The sequence below is a fragment of the Dromiciops gliroides genome, chromosome 6 (assembly GCF_019393635.1).
Source record: "Dromiciops gliroides isolate mDroGli1 chromosome 6, mDroGli1.pri, whole genome shotgun sequence".
Classification (NCBI taxonomy): domain Eukaryota; kingdom Metazoa; phylum Chordata; class Mammalia; order Microbiotheria; family Microbiotheriidae; genus Dromiciops; species Dromiciops gliroides.
The window spans coordinates 210135511-210159956 of NC_057866.1; the positions used below are offsets into that span (position 1 = coordinate 210135511).

Consider the following 24446-nt stretch of genomic DNA (forward strand, 5'->3'; position numbering starts at 1 on the left):
AAACTGAATATGGTTCCTTGAGAAATTCAACCATCAAGCTATTGTTCAGCGGGGCAGCTAGATGGCGCAGTGGATAGAGCACTGGCCCTGGAGTCAGGAGTACCTGAGTTCAAATCCGGCCTCAGACACTTAACACTTACTAGCTGTGTGACCCTGGGCAAGTCACTTAACCCCAATTGCCTCACTAAAAAAAAAAAAAAAAGATATTGTTCAGCGATCTTGCATTCTTGATGTCAAGTAAGGCATAGATTAGGAGATGGATGCTCTCTAAAGGTGTGTGTCATTGCCATGGAGGATGACTTGTGCCAGGTCCAAATAGGAGGAGAATTCCCTAGAGATAGCCAGGCTGCTGGGTGTAGATCTTCAATGTAGAATCTGTGAAAAAATATTATTAAAAAATTTTACAGTATGAGAAAGTGTGTATGAGTTGCCATTGCACCAAAGGAGGAAATACCCACACTAATGAAGGATTAATGATTAGGTGATTAATAGATTAAAATGACTAATCAGTTGAATTACAATGTATATGTATGTGAATACTGAAGAACCAAAGACAAGTGTTTCTTTGCTTGTGGCTTTCGTGTTTGTTGAATTTTTTTGTTTCTTGTCAAAGCTGCCTGCCATGATTTGAACTCAGGTTTTTCTAAATCCAGGCTCAGCACTCTATCCAGTGTGCCACCTGGCATCCTTAAGGTGTAAGTTTGGAGGTCAGGAGAGGTTAGGAGTGGACAAGGAGATCTGCACAGATCTGATCATTGAAACTCTTGGAACCGATAAGATCACCAAGTGAAATGGTATAGAGGGAGAAGGGAAGAGGGCCCAGGACAGAGCCTAGAGCATAGCCTGAATCAAGATTCAGTAAAGGAGACTGGGAAAGAGTAGTGAGATAGGAAGAGCCAGAGAGAACCGTGTCACAAAGATCCATAGAAGAATCATAGTATCATAAAGAAGAGGGTGATTGACAAACTGCAGAAAGGTCAAGAAGAATGACTGAGAAAAGGCTATTAGTTCTGGCAATTGCAAGAATAGAGAAGGCACTGAAAGCTGAAAGATGAGGTTGCAAACCAGACTGCAGAGAGTTAAGAGAGTGAGAAGAAAGGAGGTAGATGCCCATTGTATAGATGGACTCCCCAAGGAACTTAGTCACAAAGGGGAAAAGAGATCTAGGACAATGGTTAGTGGGGATGGATGGATGGATGGATGGATGGATGGATCAAGTGAAGGTTTTTTGAGGGTGGGGTGGACATAGGAATGTTTGGAGCAGCCAGTAGACAGGGAGCTATTGACGACTAGTTTGAGATGTCTCAGGAAGTTAAACCCTGGAACAAACCTTATAATTTTGTATCAGCTTTCATTGAAAGAACTGGTAAGAATGGCTGCCCACATCAGAAGTAGGTTTTAAAAATTCAGTGTGTTTATCCTAGACAAGTCCTCGCTTACAGGCTGTGTTCTTCACTTCTGCTGTTTCTCTGTCCTGTTTTCTGCCCTTGCAACTAAACCACTCACATTTAGGGACTAGGTCTAGCTGGTCACTTGAAACCTCCTCATGGTTACCCTGTCAGGAAAGCAACCAAATTGGTGACTGCATCATTCTCGTGGTGAGAGAAATCCTGTGGCCTACTATCAGTGATGATGATGGTGGTTGGCGGTGGTGGAGATGGTGATAATCATGTGTCCTGGCTTGTGAGCAGGGCTGGAACAACATTTATATCTGACCTTCACAGGTGCTTAAGAGACCTGGGGAGTAGTTGAAGATGTATATGGAATCTAGGAATGTCTTGTAGATTGGTAGGCCCAGGGGCCAGAAGAATCCACAGCACTTCACTCACTTTCTAGACCTTAAGGAGGTTTGTATAACTACAAGTCTGAGACAGAGGGTCAAAGTGGTACCCTCGGAGGAGGGATCGTGTTAAACTTGCCTGCCCGTCACACTTGTACTGTTTCAAGCAGAGGATGGAGGGAAGAAACTATGATCATGGCATCCCTCCTGAGAAGAGGACCGTGCCCTAGGAAAAATACTGCTCTGATAGCCACTGCCCCTTGCCTTGGCTTTTCTCCTTCTGGTCTGCCTTCCTCTTCTGCCTTCCTCTTCTTCTCCCCTGATGCCATTGCAATTGCTGAATGAAGGTATAACTCCAATAGCTGATGTTCATTTTCTTCCTTCTGGGACAGCACTACAATGAACGGCAGCCAGAGGGCTCAGTGGAGAGAGTGCTGGGCATGAAGTCAGGAAGATCTGAGCTTAAATCTGGCCTCAGACACTTACTAGCTATGGGACTCTAAGCAAGTCTCTTCACCTCTGACAGCCTCAGTGTTCTCACATGGGTCGCCTTTGTTTTTGTCTAACTTTCTTTCTGACAAAGGAGGGGCCATCCAGAAGTGTGTTTTATAAAAAACAGAAAAGTTTAAAATAAAAGCTTAAAACTCGTGTGTGTGTGTGTGTGTGTGTGTGTGTGTGTGTGTGTGTGTGTGTGTGTGTGTAAAAGATCAGGCAAGAAAGCTAGAATCTGAATTTCCAAGGGCCTTCAAGTATCATGCAAAGGAGTTTAAACCTTACTTGACAGGTAGAAGGAAGGAGCCCCTAAAGACTTTTGAGATAAGAAGAGACTTCGGTCTGGCAGTGGAGTGAAGGACAGATTAAAGGCAGGAATGTTCATTGTAATAATTTACAGAGTAGTAACAAGAGCCTGCTTTAGGGTAATGTTCTTATGAAATAAAGTGGAATGGGCAGATATGAGAATATTGCTAGCATAGAATCACTGGGGCTTGGTAACCAAACAACAGGGCATTTAAAGTGAGAAGGAAGAGTCAAAGATGACAACAGCGGTTCAAACATGAGTGAATGATATCATTGATAAGTTCTGTTGAGTAGACAGGTACAATTTGTTCAACTTTTTCTGATGGCACTTACATTGGTGAGTGAATGCACAGAACATCATGCTAGAAAATAGATTGCAGCTCTTTTTGATTTTTCTGTGCTATTTTGCTTTAAAGACTTTTGTGTTAGTGCTATGAATAAGAACCATGTTAACTTCCTAGGGAATTATGAATATTTTGTGTGCAATATTTTAAACAAGCACAGTAAAACATCTAATATCTTATAATCCTTCATTTGAAAACTTACTAAAGGGGGAAACAGAATTAAACATTTCAGTATTATCAACTATCCAAGGGCTTATCCATCTTTTTTGTTTTTTGAGTTTTTTTGCAGGGCAGTGGGGGTTAGGTGACTTGCCCAGGGTCACACAGCTAGTTAAGTGTTGAGTGTCTGAGACCAAATTTGAATTCAGGTTCTCCTGAATCCAGGGCCAGTGCTTATCCACTGCGTCACCTAGCTGCCCTGGCTTATCCATCTTTCTGAAAATTAGAAAAGTACATTTCTTTGCATATATCTGACTTAATGTTCTTGTTTTATTATGTTTAAGATGTGGATTGGGCAGCTACTTTGGGACAATAGGTGGCCCAGTTCCATTCTTCAGTGCCCAAGTAAAACCCAAAGACAAATATATTGCTCCTGGAAAGAATTTGTACACAAACCCAGGAAAGAAAGGGACTGGCTATGGGTAAGATATTTAATATTAATCCTTAAGCTTTTACTGTATATAATGTTCACAAAATTAGAATAACCTCAATTACTGTTACTAATTTTTCTTCCATAGCTATGCAAACATTACCATAGGTAAACAGCTCTCGCACTCCGTTGATATCTACGACACAGCAAAAGTAAATCTTCAGGTAAATTTTTTAGGAAAACTCCCCTTCTCCCACATGTGTCTTGTTTAGCCTCATATCAGCACAGTATTTTGCTCTTGTAAATTATATCTTGTAGATACGACTTAATGTCCATCTGTGTGTCCTTGGACAATAATATATCACTTCTCATTGACTGATGGGTATCCAGTTATGCAAAAACCAAAGCCCAACCCTTCTCCCCTTGTAGCTCATTTTCAGCCAACAGGTACAATTAGATGAAAAGGTCTGCCTTCCAGCCCTGGCTCTGCCATTGGCTCCTGTGTGACCTTAAAGGTCCTTTTCTGGGCCTAAGTTTTCTCATATGTCAATTGAGAGACTCGACTTAGATGATCTTTTGGGTCCTTTCTGCCCCTAAAATCCTTTGCCCCCTCTGATCCTCATAGACGCCTTATTTTTTCCATCCTTTCAAAGGATCTGATTTTGCTCCATGCTATACCTGAAACTTTCTAGCTCCACTGTGAGCCCTCTTACCCAGAACTGGTCCTGTCACTCCTGTGTCACCTCCTCCCCCATCCCCAGATTTGGCCCACCTCTGTCCACACCTATTTAGGAGCTATCAAAGAAGCTCAGGCGGTTGCTACCACTATTGTATGTAGGAGTGACAAGGGTAGAAGAGATGATATCCATGGAAAAGAGAGGTGGGAGAAACACTTGCCAGTTTAATGTCTGGTCATAAGAATATGCTACAGTCATGATGTTAGCATATATCCTATTAGATTCCGTTTTGAAACTATAATGGCCCTTTTTCAGAAATAGGACCGCTGGCAGGGAGCCTTCCAGGTCTATGAATGAGAGGGTGGCGCTTCGCCCACCATGAGGGCCATTCAGAATGGACCACCTTGTCATTGCGCTGATGGGCATGCAGAGTTGCCTCTGACTTGAGCTGCACAGAACCCTCTGTAAGATGTACAGCACTCCAGGAGTGCTCACAGAACATCGCTGTGAGAACAGGGAAAGGTAGCAAGACACATTGGTGTTTGGGGCACAAGCTGTCCCAAGGATCTCTGGCAGATCTGACTGACCATGGGAGGATCAGTCACATCTCTTTTTATACCACAGATGAACCATAATGTTTAGATATCATTTTCCTACAAAGTGGGGAAGGGAACAAGCTTATACTAAGCACCTACTATGTGCCAGGCACTGTGATAAACTCTATACAAATATCACTTTATTTGATTCCATAAGAAGCCTGGCAAGTGGGTGCTACCATTATCCCCATTTTATACTTGAGACTGAGCCAGACAGAGGTGAAGGGAATTGCCCAGGGTCATACAGCTTGTAAGTGTTTGTGGCCAGATTTGAACTCAGGTCTTCCTGACTCTAGGTCCAGGGCTCTCTCTACTGAGAGTAGCCCCAAAGTGTTCCTTAGGATTACAATACACTATTATATCCATAAATGCAATTCTATTAGTGGCTTAATTAATGCTTTTCATTACTGAATTCAAAAGGACTCAATGTGCTTTAGTCTCCCCATAGCAAGCATTTTTTTTTTAGTTTTACAGTCTGACTTTGCTAAATGTCATACAATAGTAATTCTATTTTTTCTTAACATCATCGTTATTCTGATGATCACAATTGAGCCTGAGTTCCCATATCTTTGTTGTCTACAGTTCAGATGTTCCATCTTCATCTACTTAGAACCCTTTAATCAAGTTCAGAAACCAATGAATCCTTAAATAGGCATATTCATTCATTTAATCCATTCATTAATATTTTTTGTGCTTTCTCCATGCTAGATGTTATGGAGGAATAAAAAAAGAAACATAGAACATAATCCCTACTTTCTTGTAATTAGGATCTAGTAGTGGAGATAAGATGTGGAAAAATGGGTATAATACGAAGCAGAATAGGGTAAACCATAGGACAAGGGTATTCACCCTGGGGTTCACAGACTGCAAAGAGGTCAATGAATAGAGTTCAGGGGGTCTTTGAAGTTCATAGGAAAAAAATTGTTATTTTCTAATGAAGTTCATAGGGAAAAAATTGTTATTTTCTAATGAAGAACTGCTGTTCTAGGAAACAGTACAAAGTGCCATGGGGGCTTATCAGAGCAAAAATCCTCAATCCCCCCACGCCCCGCCCAGACAATACCTTATTAACCTTCTGTTAATTTCACAAACTAGTCCCTCTCTCTCCTGAATCCTCCATCTACAGTTAGAAGTGTGATGAAAATACCACGGATGCCCTTAACACCCTCTATTCTTGCTTCACGACATTTAGCAGTGGTTTCCCTATTCCTCATGGTAGTATCATTTTTCCCCTTACGAATCACCAGGAGTAGATAGTGGTCTTAACGTCTGACAGATCTTGAGAGGCTGCCTATCACATCCCTAGTAGGTGCCCAGCCAGATCGCATCTGAACCGTAGACAACAAGTCATGCCAGACTAACCTAATTTCCTTTTCTTTGTCAGAATCAAAAAAGATATTGCTGTAGGCACGTTATACCTAGATTTCAGTGAAGCATTTAACAGATTTTCACGTTACTCCAGTAGTCAAAATGGAGAAATAATATTCACCTCCTAAATGGAGATGGATTCAGAACTGACTGAGCAGTTCCGCAAAAGAAGGAAGCTTCTTGTAGAGATTAATAGAAAAATACCAGTCCAGAGGGAGAAGTCTAGTGAAGTGCCACAAGGCTTTATCTTTGTCAGCATTTTTTTGTCATTGAATAAGATGAAAGCGTAACTGATATTGTTACCAACTTTGCTAATGATTCAGAGTTGAGAGGGATAGCATGCAATTGGATAACTACCTTGTGATCCAGAAAGATCTTTACGGGCTAGAATGATGGACTGGATCTAATTAAGATGGAATTTAAAGGAGAGAAATGTTGAATCTTAGATTGAGTTAAAAATGTACTTCAGGACAGGATGTGGAAGTCATGGCTAGACAGCATTTCAGCTGAAAGAGATTATGGGTGTTTTAGTTGAGTGCAAAGCTCAATTTGAGTCAAAAGGGTAATATGACAGTTGGAAAACTCATGTAATCTTAAACTGCATTGAGGCAAGCATCCAGGAATAAGGAGGTCCTTTTGTATTCTACCCTGGTTAATCACATCTGGAGTGCTGTGTTCAGGTTTGGATGACTTTATTTATTATTACTATTACTGATTTAATAATAACCATTTTTATTTATAGTTTTGGGTTCCAATTTTTCTCTCTCCTTTCCTCCCTCCCCTTCCCTGTCCCTGAGGCAGTAAGCAATCAGATATGGGTTATACATGTACGATTATGTAAAACATTACCATATTAGTCATTTTGTATAAGAAAACTTGAAGAAAAGGAAAAAAAGAAAGTGAAAAATAGCATTCTTCAGTCTGTGTTCCATCAATATCAGTTCTTTCTTTGGAGGTGGATAGTATGTTTCCTCAATAGTCCTTTGCGATTGTCTTGGATCATTGTATTGCTGAGAACAGTTGTCATTCACAATTCATCAAACAACATTGCTGTTTCTGCATGACGTTCTCTTGGTTCTGCTCACTTTACTATACATCAGTTCATAAAAGTCTTTCAAGACCTTTCTGAAATCATCCTGCTTGTCATTTCTTATAGCACAATAATATTCCATCACCATCATATACCACAGCTTGTTTAGCCATTCCCCAGTTGATGGGCATTCCTTTAATGTCCAATCTTTTTTGTTTGTTTTTTGTTTTTTTGGCGGGGCAGTGAGGGTTAAGTGACTTGCCCAGGGTCACACAGCTAGTATGTGTTAAGTGTCCGAGGTCAGATTTGAACTCAGGGCCTCCTGAATCCAGGGCTGGTGCTCTATCCACCGCACCACCTAGCTGCCCTTTAATGTCCAATTCTTAGTCACCACAAAAAGAGCTGCTATAAATATTTTTGTACCCACAGGTCTTTTTCTCTTTTGGGGGATGTTTTTGGGATATAAAACTAGCAGTGCTATTGTTGGATCAAAGGGTATGCCCAGTTCTATAGCCCTTTGGGCAGAGTTCCAAATTGTTCTATAGAATGGTAGGATCTTTTTACAAATCGAGCAACAGTGGATTAGTGTCTGGGTGACATTTTACGAAGGCCATTGCTATGACGGGGGGTGTCTAAAGAATAACCAGGACAGTACAAAGCCTCAAGTCAAGGAGATGGAATTTTTAGCCTGAAGAAGAGAAGACTTCGGGAGAGAATTGAGAGCTGACGAACGGTCATGTAGAAGAATGATTAGGTTTGTTCTGCTCTTACTCAGGAGGGCACAACTAGGAAAAATGTGTAGAACTTGCAAAGAGACAAAATTAGGTTTGATATAAGGAGAAATTTCCTAACACCTCAGAGCTATCCAAGAGTGCAATGGGCTGCCCCTTCTTCGGAGGTCTTCAAGCAAAGACAGGTACACGCAGGGAGCACACAAGCTTTTAGGTAGGCCTTGGACCACGTAGTTACTGAGCTTCCTTCCAACCCTGAAATTTTGTTAGGCCCTTGAACATTGTAGCTCTCTCTTCAAGTCAGGTGGAAAAGAGAGTAGATGTGGTTGTCATACCCTCCCTAGAGGGCAGAGCTAGAATCAGTGGATGGAAGTTTTAGGGACACAGAGATCAGCTTTATACAGGGAAAAACAATCAGACACTTTCAAAGCACAGCAAGGATTTCCCTATAACACTTTAAAGGTGCTGGAGTAAAGATTTCTATCCCTCCCCTCCTGGCTCCTGAGGCAGTAAGCAATCAGATATAGGTTGTACATATGCAAATATGTCAAGTTTTATCACATTAGTCATTTTGTATAAGAAGACTTGAATAAAAGAAAAAATGAAAGAAAGTGAACAATAATAGCATGCTTCAGTCTGTGTTCATTCAATATCAGTTCTTTCTCTGGAGGGGGATAGTATGCTTCCTCATTGGTCTTTTGGGATTGTCTTAGATCATTGTATTATTGAGAATAGCTAAGTCATTCACAGTTCTTCATAAAATAATATTGCTGTTATTGTGTACAATGTTCTGGTTCTCTTCACTATACATCAGTTCATGTAAGTCTTTCCAGGCCTTTTTTTTTTTTTTTCAAATTTTTCTTTTTAATTTTTTGCAGGGCAATGGGGGTTACGTGACTTGCCCAGGGTCACACAGCTAGTAAGTGTCAAGTGTCTGAGGCCGGATTTGAACTCAGGGCCTCCTGAATCCCGGGCCAGTGCTCCATCCACTGCACCACCTAGCTGCCCCCCAGGCCTTTCTGAAATCATCCTGCTTGTCATTCTTTATAGCACAGTAATAATCCATCACCATCATATACCATGGCTTGTTTAGCCACTCTCATCATTGATATTTTTGAGAGAATTACTGCTCAGATAAAAATTGAACTCATTGGACTCTGAGGTCCTTTCAACTATTTTAGATAAGTAGATCTCAAACGTTTTATTTATTTTTTATATTTTAAAAAATTACTGAGGAGCCCTACCCCAGCTATTGTTTATGCATTATAGCTGTGGAGATTTGCTATATTAAAAATTAAAATGTCCTAACATTATAATAATAGTTTTCTGAAAACAGTTTTGACATTGTGGGGACCCTGAGAGGTCCCTGAACCATGCTCTGAGATATCTGGTCTAGACTTTCAGGAAGTTTTTTATTAAGTTATCTTGTAAAAACAAACAAACAAAACAAAACACTTCTACTTAATTTTTAATACAAGGTGTTTTTATTCTGATTTCAGTAATTTATGATGGGAAATTACAAATTTATTAACTTTTACCACCACTTAATTTATAGAAAGAGATCGACGATCATCATCGGTTGATTAAAGGAACACCTTTCAAGTTAAATCTCTTTCCAAGAGATTATTTTGACAGTAATCCTTACATCTTTGATAAAACTTTGCCACCACTTAAGAAACCAGAGCGGTTAAAATCAATTGCAACACCTTTTAAACCGCCTTCTCCTCCTAAAAAGGTAAATTTATGGGTAAGCCAATTGAGGAAAAATAACAAATGGGTTAGATATTACTGCAGCAGGTAGAATTCAAAAGAGATGGTTGGGGTGGAAGAAATTTGGTATAGTTTTAGAAAATTGATTCATAACCAGACCAAATATTTCTGCAGCAAAGCTATCATGTTGATTTCATTATCAGGGAAAGAACATCAGATTAAATTAGTCAGTAGGACCGAATTATCATAAAGGGACTGAACTCAATGATCTCTTAAGACTCCTTCCACCTCTACTTCTTTGATCTTATGATCTCATAGAATTTCCTCAGTGACTTTATACAGTGAAGCCAATATGGCCAATTCAGTGAGTGAAAAATTCAGTTATTTGCACAGGTAATGGCATATGTTTAGATTGACTTATAATTAGTAGATGAAATTTGTCTCCTTTACTTTCTACTTTTGTTCTATCCCCTCTTTCCTTTTTAGCATTCATATACTCCAAATCTCTGCATGCATACCGTGTGTCCCATAAGCCATTTCCTATAGCACCGTTTCCCCCCTGTATTTCTGGACCTAGCTTTTACCCTTCTGGCCAAAATACATTTGTCTAAGACTACAATTTGCAGGAGAAGGTACCAATCTGCTTTGCGAGAGGGAGTTTCCTCACCAGGAAATCCCCAGTACCAATGAAATCTGAGATACCTGGTTTAGTCCATAGCCCTACAAATATTTGCACCTAAACCATATCTACCACGACATTCTCACAATTTGTTTTCTTTTTATTTGTGGGGCAATGAGGGTTCAGTGACTTGTCCAGGGTCACACAGCTAGTAAGTGTCAAGTGTCTGAGGTCAGATTTGAACTCAGGTCCTCCTGAATCCAGGGCTGGTGCTTTATCCACTGCACCACCTAGCTGCCCCCCATTCTCATAATTTTTGAAACCAGGAGACAAAAGGAAGTTTTCCTAAATGGAAAGACAGCACAATGGTTCTTAGGCAAATGAAGAAATTGGCTGAGTTGGTTTTATTGTATATCCAAAGGCAAAAAGAAACATTTCGTGCGATTCTTGGTCATTTTGTATTACAGTGGCCATGATAAATATGTGCAAAAAAGTTACCATGAAAATAATTGTAGCTTATGTGCCAGCACCTGTAGAGGAGAATAAGGAAATAAGAGAAATTCTGGGAAGAACTCAAAAAGATTTTCCAAATTAAATCCATATACATTGTAATAATTACTTCATTGCAAAGTTAGGCCAGGGGAATGATGGTGACAAATATATTGTACAACATTATTTGGGAGTGAGAGATGAGAGAGACCAAAGGCTAATGTACTATATGAGAGACCTCACACCTACATATCATGAATACTTTATGCAAAAAAGAGAGTCAGAAAGGCAAGGACAAAATACCATCCAAAAAGTGCAATTGATTATATTATATTCTGACAGGACTTTATTGGTTGATAATGTAGAAACCAAATGAGAAGAAAATCAAAATAAGAGAGTATACCGTCTATAGACAGACCTACATACACAAGCTATTGATACGGATGAAAAAAAAGACAGATATTGAAATAGATTCTCATCATTTCCTTAGGAAGTTTACCTGATTATCAGCTGTCATGACAGATACCAAAAAAGCTTATAAACTACCCTAGGCAGTATACATTTGATTTCTGTGCCAAGTTGAAAGGTATAGTTGCCAAGGGCAACACTGATTAAAAATCATTCAAGATTCCTTAAAAGATATAGCAATAGAGATTACTTTGCTCAACAAATCCTTCAGTTAGGGGTAGACCCATGAAAAATGTGTTTATGAATGTTTGCTACCACCCTGGACAGTAGTGTTCAGATGGAAGAGATGATGAGGCCCTCAGGATGCTGCTGTTTACAAATCAGAGCTCACCCAAGCTCACAGCTTTAGAGCTGAAGGAGCTCAGCTAAACCAACTCCTTAATTTTTCAGATGAGAAAACCAAGGCCTAGAGAGAGAGGTCTCGTGTCTTGTCTGAGGTCACAGAGGTTATATGTGACAAAGACAGGATTTGAACTAAGGTCCTTTAACTGCAAATCTAGCATTTTCCCACTGGAATATTGCAGAGCTTCCTAAATTAAATAAATTTAGCCTGGCTATACATACACACAAGAAACAACTGAACAAAGAATGCCTGTTATTCAGACCCTAATATATAAATGGATTGATAACTCATAGGAATGGTCCATAATATATGGTACTTATACCTTGGACTGATATTGTACATGGACAATAAACTAGGTATAAAATTGAACAGGAGGAGAAAACCATGCTGCATTTCATTTGGGAAATTACACAGTGCTCTTAATTACTTCAGGCGTCTCTCTGAAACGAGAACTTCCTTCCTTCCTTCCTTCCTTCCTTCCTTCCTTCCTTCCTTCCTTCCTTCCTTCCTTCCTTCCTTCCTTCCTTCCTTCCTTCCTTCCTTCCTTCCTTCCTTCCTTTCCTTTCCTTCCTTTCCTTCTTTGCTTGCTTGCTTCCTTCCTTCCTTCCTTCCTTCCTTCCTTCCTTCCTTCCTTCCTTCCTTCCTTCCTTCCTTCCTTCCTTCCTTCCTTCCTTCCTCCCTCCCTCCCTCCCTCAGTCTGTTAGTCATGGAATGCTATGGCCCCCAAAGAATTAAAATTGTGAGTCGCCCCTAGGGCAGTGGAGTAGCTGCATGGTAGGTTGTGAATACGCTGCAGCTTATTACCAAGAAAGGCATAAAGAACATTGTCAAAAATAGGCCATGACCCAAAAAACAGATAGCCCAGTCACCCAGTAAGAAAAAAGGGTGACAGACAGCACAAGAGATGAGAACATAGAGTGCTTAGCACAGGACCTGGAACATGAGTGTTTAATAAATGCTCGTTCCCTTCCCATGTGCTACACTTCTATTCAGGCAATGTCAAGAGATCTAGATGAAGTATGCCAGATTCTATGGAGGAATAAGGGAAAGCTATGGATCAGATTCCCACAGGATGAGAAGGCATTAGTGGTTTGCAGTCTCTACCCTTGGAGGTAGTACTCACATTAGTGAGATCCTAGATCTATTGAAGTGTCAGAGAAATATTTTAATAGTGCACTTCCTGAGCTCTAATTCCTTGACCAAAAGGAATGAGTTTATAACGCAGCTGTTAATAAAGTTATTATCACTAGTCATTTGGTGAGGCACCTTAATTCTATTCCGTGTGCCCAGGCTATGTATAAGAAAAATTGCATTCCAGACAGACATTTGTAAAATGTTTTTATATCAAAAACTTTTATTCATAGGCAGGTGGTATGAAAGCAGGAACATTCGACCCTTTCCCTCCATATACCAATGACCAATATGGGAAAAAAGTTACAGATAAAGTTGTTGCTAAAACAGACAGGATTTTTCATCCAAGCAGTGGACCAAAGACCCGGCCAGTTTCAAGTATAATGTCTGCCAATGTCAAAAAGTAAGTATAGCTTTTCATTTTTTGCTTTGGCTTCTTTTTGATTGTTCCTGTGGCTTAATTGGTAGAACTCTGGGCAAGAAAACATACTCTACTCATGAGATTAGCCCCTGCTCTACCACTTTTCAGTTTAAAAATTTGGGGCAATGAGAAGTCAAGTGAATTTACATAGGAATCAGAGGAGGGACTTGAATCTACGTCTTCATGACTCCTCTGTCTATTGTGCCCTGACTGTGTCATTTTGTAGAACTTTTTAAGTCATAGTTGCCTCAATACTTACTTCATCTCTAATGTAATTGATTTGGGTACCCATGCAGAATTCATTCTTCTTAAAACTTAGTAGACAGACCATCTTCAGAATATACTCAGGCAAACAATTCACCTCTGTATCACCACCCTGGTTATATATAAGCATCTCTAAACTTAGCTATACTAATGCTTGGAAAGCAGACAAGTCCTCATTTGCTAGGGCCCTATTGGAAAACCTTCCCAGCTTGATAGATTCTGTGAGAGGTTCCACTTCCACTGCCACATACCCTTCGATAACCTAGGGTTCCTTCTGTGTTGTGACAGAGCACAGAAGAGGACTTGAGTGGAAATTTAACTTGTAGTTCACACTAAATTGTTTGTAAGATTTCCTCAGAATGTTTATGTTGTGTAGTCTCTTATGATTATTTTCCCTCTCTTTTGCTGAAAAGATGGGTGATAGATGTTTGCTACTTTAGAATATCCATTCTTTCACTTTACCCCCTACAAAAGTTAGATTTATTCAGTGTCTTGGAATCCTCCATTGGATAAGATTAAGTTCATTATATTAAACTATTCTTCTGACCTAGCCACAATTTCAAGGCAAAGTAAAAGTACTTTATTGTCACTAGGTAAATGCTTTCTGTAGCTAGTCAAAGTATAATTACCATTCACATGCTAGCATTGAGTTTTGTTCCAGGAAATTCAGTCATGGATAACATGAAAAGCACAAAATTGCATTTTCAATCTGTACCTCTGTAATAATTTTCTGTGAAAACATAGCATTAGAGATAGGCTTATTCGAGATACTTTTCATCTCTTCATGGTTAGATTTTTTAAAAAATCAACTTAACGTGTAGAACGTTTAACAAAACAAAGAGGTAGGTTCTTAGGTGTTCAAAATCTAAATTAGATTCAGAAGGCTCCTTTCTGAATTTTGTGGAAGCTATCCTTCAAGAAGTTACATGATCTATCTCCTTCCCTCTTTCTACCTGTTTGTTTTATAGACTCATAAGATTTAAAATCAAAAGGGCCCTCCCTTAGAGTCATCTAGTCCAGATTTCTGGTTTTATTGATGAAGAAATAGAGGCCTGAGGAGGTGGAATTTCCCCAAGGGCACTCCAAATCTCTTTCTACTACACCATAAAGATACCCCTTCTCTCATATGGAGTGGAGGCAGCTAGGTGGAGTCAGGAAGACTCATCTTCCTGAGTTCAAATCTGGCCACAGACACTTATTCACTGTGGACCCTGAGCAAGTCACTTAACCATGTTTGCCTCAGTTTCTCATCTGTAAAATGAGATGGAGAAGGAAATGGCAAACCACCCTAGTATCTCTGCCAAGAAAATCCCAGATGGGGTCACAAAGAATCAGACATGGCAGAAACAACTGAATAGCACCACCAAAATCATCATAATGTCATCTGAGGAGGAAGTAACCATGCCATTTTAGCTTGTGATAGATTAGAGAAGCAATATGGAATGGGGACAAAATACTGAACTTGGAAGTCAGGAGAGATCTGAATTCAAATCATGCCCCTGAAATGCATTAGCTCAATGGCTCTAAACAAATCACTTAACCTCTCCGCTCCAGTTTCTTGATCAAGAGGAGATTAATAATACCTGCATCATGTGCTAGACAGGGTTGCTGTGTGGATTAAATGAGACCACAGTCAAGTGTTTTGTGAACTCTGAAGTGCTGTGAAAATGTTAGCCATTATTATTGGGATGGCAAAGGGGGCATGTGCCTTGACCTTGACAGGGAAAGAGAGCTCAAGAGGGAAGGCAGATTTTTCAAGAACAGAATAACACAAGCACAAAGAAAATAAAACTATCTAATGAGACCAATATGGCAGTGGCAACAAGGCATCAAGGAACTCATACTTTTCAAAGATGTCCAAAAGAAAGAATGTAGAAGAAAGGGTAGAGAACTAAGTATGAATACAAAGAGGGCTTGGATTCGAATCCTTCCTTGATTCTTAATACCTGTGTGATCTCAGACAAGTTATTTAATCTCCATGCACCTGAGTTTCTTGAACTATAGAATGAAGAGCACTGGACTACATATGGTTTCTAAAGTCCCTTTCAGCCCCAAATCTATAATCCTGTGTGTGATATCACCTTGTAAATTTAATGTCAGAACTAAAGCTAAAACCAAATGTATCATAGCTTCTTTTTTTAGAGATAGCTTGTTGTTAAACATTTACCAGCACATCCTTGGCATGAACCCAGTCTCTCCCAAAGCAATTTATTCTCATTTGAATTTTAGGGTGTTTTGTTTCATATCAAGCTGAAATCTGTGTCTTTGCAACTTTTGCCCATGGCTCTTACTCCTTTTCTTATGGCAAGCTTACTTCCATGAAGATAGCTTTTTGAATATTTGAGCTTCCTATCAGCTCTTGATGCTTTAAAAAAATTTTTTTCCTTTTTTTTTTTTTTTCAGGGCAATAAGGGTTAAGTGACTTGCCCAGGGTCCCACAGCTAGTAAGTGTTAAGTGTCTGAAGCCTGGATTCAGGTCCTGAATCCAAGGCTGATGCTTTATCCACTGCACCACCTAGCTGCCCTCAGCTCGATTCTTTTAACAACATTTTAGAATACAATCCATGTGTGACTTGGTTACTGTCTCTATAGAAGAGAGACAATGTAGTCTTAGTAAGAAAGTGGGAAATCCTGGAATTTCACCTAATAGTTCTTTGATAGATGACAACTGGCACATCATTTGGTCCCCCTCAGCCCAACTTTTTTTCTCCATAAAACAGAATAGGCAGTTAAATTGGTAATGCTTTCCCCCCCCCAAAAGCAAAGCAAAACAAAAACAGGAGTTCTCTTTTTGTTGTTGTTGATCTTTAATCTTGAGGACAAAAGAGAATGGAGACATACTGGCTATGTTATCAGTGTGGTAGGAGGAGAGAGAGCTGCCTGCTCTCTGAAAAGTAAAAAAATTCATTTTCTCTTTTAATCAGCTGTCCAATCAAATGAATAAGCTGTTTACATATGCTATTTATTAATATATGCTAACAAAGCACAACCCTTTAAGTTAGACACTACAAATAGGATTACTCTTACTTCAAAAATGGCAAAGTGAGACTCATAAAGGTTAAATAGTTTGCCCCATGTTACCTTTTAAGCAGAATCCCAGAACTCAAACCCAGATCTCCCAGCTCTCTGGGCTCATTCTGTTATACCACAGTCACAATTTTCAACTCACCAAATTGTTTGATTTCAAGATTTTATGAAAATTTTTCCAACCTAGAATTATGTTTTAAAAACCTTTAAGTTAGTAAATCCCAAAACAATAGCACTAGAGTCTATGGGCCAAAATTTGTGTTCTTAAAACCTAAAATAGACTTTTTTTTTCCGGGGCAATGAGGGTTAAGTGTCTTGCCCAGGGTCACACAGCTAGTAAGTGTCAAGTGTCTGAGGCCAGATTTGAACTCAGGTCCTCCTGAATCCAGGGCCAGTGCTTTATTCACTGTGCCACCTAGATGCCCCCCATCTTTTCCAAATAGTTGGTTTTACACAGTGATGATAAAAAAGTTTGTTTTGAATTTCATGGAATCAATTTGTCATTGAAAATGTGGGAAACTTGAAAGTAGACTGAAAATTTGAAAATATTCTTTTCAAACAAAGTGTATCTGCTGATACGACCTGCATGCATTTGAAATTTAAATGTTTCTTCTCCCCCATTTTAGGTCATTAAATTCAAAGAATTACTTGACTGCATCTGTACAGTCCTACTAATACCTGAGAGAAGAAACTTCCTGTGATCGCCTGAGTGTCAGTAATTCTTTAGCAATCATTTTTAATAAAATAAAATTACAGAGTGTTTGTGGAAGTGGGAATTCAGACATGAGAAATTTTAATCTTTTATTATTTTAATGTCTTAAAGATAATTTTTGTAATTAAATATCATGAATGATTTCATGTGGTTACTATGATTTGTTCTATTTTTCTTATTTAGATATCTCAGCCACATTTATAAATTTTGAAGTTTTGAATTTCCAAGCTTTTACTGAGTTGAGAATTTAGTGTAAAAAAATTTAAACCCTTATGTTTTGCTCTATTTTCCTGAAAATGTTCAAAAATAGAATTAAAGCCTTCTTGAATGGTTAGAGGATTCAAAGAGGGTTAGATGATTTCTTGTGATTCTACCCTGTCTTGTAGTTCTATGACTTTAGGTATTTTTACATTTAATTGTGTAAATTACTTGAATTTACACAATTTACATGTGTCTTCTGCCATAAAAGTTGTACTTAAATGTGACTTTATGGCATGGAGGTAAGCCTGGGTTTCCCAAAGGCTAAACCAGTTGAACACATGTTCTGACAGGCTCTACCAAACTGTAAAGATATTGAGAAGAGCCACAGCTACATTCTTTGTTGGATGGCCCGAGTACCAAAGTAGCTAAGGATGGAGAGGCTCATCACCAATTGGGATAAAGCTGTTGGCTATGGAAACCTATGAAATGGAAAAATGCAAACCATACAAAATGGCTCTAAGTCATTGTCTGGGGTCTGTATCCCCTTTCCCTCTATTCTGAATGGTACAGGAATCAGTCTCTGGTGATTTGAATAACTCCCCTCACATCAGACCCAGAGAGACTTGCAGATTCTAAACAGTCTAGGGAAAAGCTGGGAAAGTAAGCTGTACTGTAATTCTTGGCAGAATTCTAGAATGTATTATTCAAAGGATGACTAGTAAACATTCAGAAAAGGAAACAGACCATCATGGCTTCCTTGAGAACAAACTAATCGCATTTCCTTGACTGGCAAGATTAGTAAATTAGGGAAGTCCATAGATAGTTGACTTTGATTTCAGCAAAGCATTTGATGAATTCTGTTTTTCTTGTGGAAACTATAGAGAAATGTGGGCTGGATACTTGTATATTTAGAAGAATTTGGAACAGGTTGAATGGCCAGATCTGAAGAGTAGTAACTGTTCAGTGTTCACTTGGCAGGAGGGCTCTAGTGGAGGGAGTGAGCCATTTGTATCAGTGACTTAGCTAAAGGTTTAGAAGGAGTACTTATGAAATTTGCATGACAGAACTAGGATTGCTGACATATATAAAAAAGGAAGATCCAAAAGGACTTCTGCATTTTGAAACATTGCACAAAATCTAACCAGATGAATTTTTATAGGCATAAATATAAAGTCTTAGACTTGGGTTCAAAAAATCAACTTCCCTAATAAAAGATCAGGCATGGCTAGATATTAGTTCATCTGAAAAAGATCTTGCGGTTTTTAGTGAAACAAGTTCAGTATCTATGCAAAAAAAGAATGTGACTTGAGTCTGCATTAAGAGAGGCCTATGTGTCCAGGATTCCCTGGGAAGAGATAGTTCTATATATTCTAGTCACACAACATCAGTACTATTTACTGTGTTCAGTTCTGAATCCCACATTTTAGGAAGGACAATGAACAAGAACATCCCAATGGCCAAGAACATCCCAAAGATGATGGAACAGAGTGGGGAAAGGCTTAAAAATTAGGGATGTTATATTGAAAAAAAGAATAAACATGTCTTCAAATATTGGAAGGGATATCATAAAGATGATGGAATAGATTTCTCTACTTAGCCTCAGAAGGCAAAACCAGGAGTGTTGAAAATGGATAAAAAGAATCTTGGAGTAAGGAAAACCTTTCTAATAATTAGAGATATTACTGTATAGTTATTGGTCTGTGTGAAAGTGTAATGGATTTTGGGACGCCCAGAGGCCTTTGATTGAGGGGCTTATATTGAAATTGATTGGATTGACTTTGCTGATTAAGTCATTTAAAGTTGACTTGATTGAAACCACACCTACCTGAGAGCCTGGCCCTCAGGGGATGTGTTCTCTGAACTCTGAGCTCAGCATGTTCTTCTTTTGGACCACCCTCAAGTCCAGTAAACCAATAGACTTAAATGATGCTAGCCAATTAGCTTTGAGAAGTGTGGAAGGGCCGCCTCTCCTCTGGATTCAGAGGAAGCTTCCACTCTCAGGCTCTGGGATACGCTCATGCAGGAGGACTTGGAATAAGAAGCAGGCCAGGTTCAGCTCTAGGCGAGTCAGGCCTTTTCTTAACTTTCTGAACCGAGTGTTCTCTCTTTACTAATATTTGGGATGCTTTAATAAATGTTTAATGCCCCAAACTGGTGTTAAAGCTTCTAATTTATAAGAAACAAATATATTAGAAACTCCAGCTAATTTTCCCTAAACTTGGGAAATAAGGCAACCATATATAATGTTAAATGCCACATCTGTGTCAATATAATGGAAATAACTCTAATACCTAAATTAATCTACAGATTTAGCTTCATACCACTAAAATTACCCAAGGGGTTACTTTATTGACCTATGCAAAGTAATAACAAAACTCACCTGGAGGAAGGAATGTCAGGTTCTCAAAAGAAATAATTTTTAAAAGTAGGAATGAATGGAGACTTGTACTTCTCTACCTCATGCTATATTATAAAGTAGTAATCATAAAATTTGGTGTTGTTTAAAAAATAGAAAGGTCAAAGGAACATAATCAGGTAAGCAAAATCCAAGAATACAAAGTCCTTAGTCAACAAGAACTGTTGGGAAGACTGGAAAGCAGTTTGGCAGAAATAAGGTTTAGACAAATATCCAATACTGCATATTCCAGTAAGCCCCAGATGGATACAATACCTAAATACAAAAGGATTTATTACTAAAATGAATAAGAATTGAAAGATATACTTCTTACCACTATGGCTAGAGGGAGAATTCTCAAACAAGGATGAGAAGTTATCATTAAAAAGAAAACAAATCATTTTCTTAACATAAAATTGAAAAAAAACTTTTAGAGGAACAAAATTAATGCAGCTAAAATAAGAAAAAACTGATAGAAGAAAAATCTTTGCAGCCAGTATCTCTAAGGCTTGCTACACAAGATATATAGGGAACTGATGTAAACACACAAGAACAAACCATTCCTCAATAGGGGAGTAATCAAAGAATATGAACAGGCAGTCTTTTTTTCTTTTTTTAATCTTAATAGTATTTAATTTTTTCTAGTTATATGTAGAGATAGTTTTTTACCTTTTTTGGCGGGGGGGCAGTGAGGGTTTAGTGACTTGCCCAGGGTCACACAGCTAGTAAGTGTCAAATATCTGAGGCTGGATTTAAACTGAGGTCTTCCTGAATCCAGGGCCAGTGCTTTATCCACTGAGCCACCTAGCTGCCCTTCAACATTTGTTTTTATAAGATTTGGAGTTCTAAATTTTTCTCTCTCCCTCCCTTCCCCCTCCCCATGACTGCAACCAATCCAGTATAAATTATATATGTACAACCATGTTAAACATATTTCCACATTAGTCATATTTTGAAAGAAGAATCAGAACAAAAGTTAAAAACCTCAAGAAAGAAAAAAATGAAAATAGTATGCTTCCTTCAATTTGCATTCAGATAACACAGTTCTTTTTCTGGATATATAGAGCAATTTGCATCATGAGTCCTTTGGCATTGTCTTAGATCACTGTATTGCTGAGAAGAGCCAAGTCTGTCTCAGCTGATCATCACACAATTTTGCTGTTGCTGTGTACAATATTCTACTGGTTCTGCTCACTTCACTCAGTGTCAGTTCATGTAAGTCTTCCCAGGTTTTTCTGAAATATGCGCAGGCAGTTTTCAAAAGAAAAAAATGTAAACTATTATTAACCATAAGGAATGCTCTTAATAAGAAGATAAATGTAAAATAAAACAACCCTGAAGTTTTTACCTTATACCATTAGATTGGTAAAGGTGACAGATGACAAAGCTAAGCACATTGATGTTGGTTCAGCTGTTAATTGGTCCAACCATTCAAGAAATAGAAAAGTCATTATGGACACAAAGCCCAAAGATTCCAAAGACAGAAAGAAAGGCCCCATTTATTCAAATATATATGTGTGTGTGTGTAACATTAATTTTTGTAGTAACTGAAAACTGGAGAAATAATTGGTGCCAATCAATCAAGAAAGGGTTAAACAAATTTTTTCAGGTAAATGTAATGGTATATTATTCCATCTCTTTTTTTTAAATCTTAAAAGTATTTACTTTTCAGTTATATGTGAAGATAGCTTTCAACATTTGTTCTCATAAGGTTTTTAGATTCAAACTTTTTTCTCTCTCTCCCCTCCCTACCCCCTCCCCAAGACAGAAAACAATCTGATATAGGTTATATATGTACAGTCACATTATACATATTTCTGCATTAGTCATGTTGTAAAAGAAGAATCAGAACAAAAGGGAAAAACCTCAAAAATGAAAAAAAAAGTGGAAACAGCATGGTTCAATCTGCATTTAGAACCTCTAGTTCCTTTTTCTGGATGTGGAGAACACTCTCCATCATGAGTCCTTTGGAATTGGCTTGGATCATTGTATTGCTGAGAAGAGCTAAGTTTATCATCACACAGTGTTGCTGTTACTCTTGTACAATGTTCTCCTGGTTCTGCTCACTTCACTCAGAATCAGTCCTCTTAAATCTTCCCAGGTTTTTCTGAAATCTGCCTGCTCTTCACTTCTTACATTCTTACATTCCATTACATTCATATACCACAACTTGTTCAGCCATTCCCCAATTGCCACCTCCAGTTTCCTGGAGTCAAGTTGGCTAGTCTTGGCCTGATTCATTGTCTATGCCCTGAGATTAGAGACTTTAGGTTTCATCTCCTGGAGTGGCCCCAAGAGAAGGCATTGGTTTCAGGTTGGTTTCCTAATGGGTCTCCACACTATGGACACATTAGCCTTGGCCCAGGCCCACCATGACCTCCTGAGAGGCCTCCATACCTGAAAAGGACCTTCTTTTATTGGATGGAGGAGTGGAGTGGAATTTTTCTGTGGTTCTTATTAGGTGCTCTTCATTGTTTTTTTTGTTTTGGTTTGGGTTTTTTTTGCGGGGCAATGGGGGTTAAGTGACTTGCCCGGGGTCACACAGCTAGTAAGTGTCAAGTTTCTGAGGCCGGATTTGAACTCAGGTACTTCTGAATCCAGGGCTGGTGCTCTATCCACTATGCCACCTAGCTGCCCCTGCTCTTCATTGTTAAAAGGTATTCCTTAGGGGAGCTGGGTTTGCTTAGAACGTTTCATGTCAACATCTTTTTTTTTTTTTTTTTTTTTTGCAGGGCAGTGAGGGTTAAGTGACTTGCCCAGGGTCACACAGCTAGTAAGTGTCAAATGGCTGAAGCTGGATTTGAACTCAGGTCCTCCTGAATCCAGGGCTGGTGCACCACCTAGCTGCCCCTCATGTCAACATCTTAACCAAACATCACAGAATCAGATTTTGTTCCTATTATTGTGCATTTGGAATAATAAAGGTAGTTTGAGCTAATAGTTTGTTAAGATTCAGGTAAATTGCAGTGTAAGTCTTTGAGTTAAACTGACAAAAATTAAAAAAATAAAAAAGAGCTCAGGAAAGAATAATAGATTTGGAGTTGGACATCCCAGCTTTACTATTTATTAGTGGCGTGACCTTGAATAAATTGCTTAATCTCTGTAGGCTTTATTTCCTCACTTGTAAATAATCACCTAGTTAGATTAGATAATCTCAAGGGTCCCTTCTAGCTCTAAATCCTAAATTCTTGTTATTCTACATTTAGAAGATACTTCAGAGGTCTTATCAAAGGGAAGATAGATATATCAATCATGTTGGTTTCCTAACCAACTTCTGTATCTATTCTTGTTATGGACTTAGAATATGGACTTTTGCAGAGAATTTTGATCAAGTCAGGTCACATTCAGTCTTTTTTTTTTTTTTTGTGAGGCAATTGGGGTTAAGTGACTTGCCCAGGGTCACACAGCTAGTAAGTGTTAAGTGTCTGAGGCTGGATTTGAACTCAGGTCCTCCTGAATCCAGGGCCTGTGCTTTATCCACTGCACCACTTAGCTGCCCCCAGTCCTTTTTTTTTTTTTTTCATTTAAAGAAGCTTTAACGCACTGGGAAAATATTGTGTTTAGATTAGAATCAGAAGACCTGGATTTGGGTCCTGGTGTTGCTTTTTGAGCTTTGGCAAGTTACTTCTCTTAGTCCATTTTGTCTGTAAAATTTGGATAACAACACTTGCAATACACTTCTCACAAGGATTCTGCGAGTATCAAATGAGGTAATGAATGTAAAGTGATTTGTAAACTATGGTGTGATATATAATGTAAGGAAGGAGATTTCTCTTTAGTTCCCCTAGTCAAGAGGGTAATCATTATAAATCAAGACATTGAAAAAAAGTATTAATTTAGGGGTTCTTTTTTATTTCCAAATTAATAAGTTTTGCTAACAGGAATGGAAGACTAATACTTAATGTTTCAGAATATAAGAGGCTGTCCATTAGCACACATCTCCAACTTAAACCTTTCTGAACTGGCTTTTAATTGTTATCAGTAGTTCTTTTAAAAATATACCAGTAAGGGGGAGCTAGGTGGCTCAGTCGATAAAGCACCAACTCTGAATTCAGGAGGACCTAAATTCAAATCTGACCTCAGGCACTTGACACTTTTTTTTTTTTTTTAGTGAGGCAATTGGGGTTAAGTGACTTGCCCAGGGCCACACAGCTAGTAAGTATTAAGTGTCTGATGCCGGATTTGAACTCAGGTACTCCTGACTCCAGGGCCGGTGCTCTATCCACTGCACCACCTAGCTGCCCCATGGCACTTGACACTTATTAGCTGTGTGACCCTGGGCAAGTCACTTAACCCTCACTGCCCCCCAACCCCCAAAATATACCAGTAAGCCATTTCCTTAGGATATCTTGAAATAATAATTATAAGGGAAGCAATTCCTAACTCAAGGTTACCTCTTTTGATTATTTCAAATAAATCCTTAGAAGAAAGATATAAGGTCTTCTCAAGCATTCATTCCTTGAATTAAAAAAAATATATACATATATAATATACACACACATACACACACATATATATGTGTAAACACATTTGTGTGTATGTATATATGTATGTGTATACATACATACATATTTCATGGTTATCATATAACTTATTATGAACTCTTTGGGGATTTTATTTGGAAAATCAAAGACCAGAATATGCTAATATAAGTGAGGGAAGTACAGGTATGATGGAAAGATTATAGATTCAGCACTGGGTGTTTAGCAGGATGATTTCAGAAAGGCCTGGAAAGACTTGTATGAACTGATGT

At 38.7% G+C, this 24446-nt stretch overlaps 1 protein-coding gene across 5 annotated transcripts in view; it reads left to right on the top strand.

The window, feature by feature from the left end:
- Positions 1-17167, top strand: part of C6H4orf47 (chromosome 6 C4orf47 homolog) — a 45262-nt gene extending 28095 nt beyond the window's left edge. For 3 of the 5 annotated variants that reach the window (XM_043973022.1, XM_043973025.1, XM_043973024.1), the window contains 4 exons: positions 3426-3563; positions 9469-9648; positions 12907-13076; positions 17012-17167. In XM_043973022.1, coding sequence (XP_043828957.1) covers positions 3426-3563; positions 9469-9648; positions 12907-13076; positions 17012-17060 — 537 coding nt within the window. In that variant the 3' untranslated portion in view covers positions 17061-17167. Of the gene's footprint in view, positions 1-3425; positions 3564-3659; positions 3736-9468; positions 9649-12906; positions 13077-17011 lie in introns of all 5 variants that reach the window. The other 2 variants (XM_043973020.1, XM_043973021.1) reach the window with 1 other exon arrangement.
- Positions 17168-24446: the final 7279 nt, after the last annotated feature.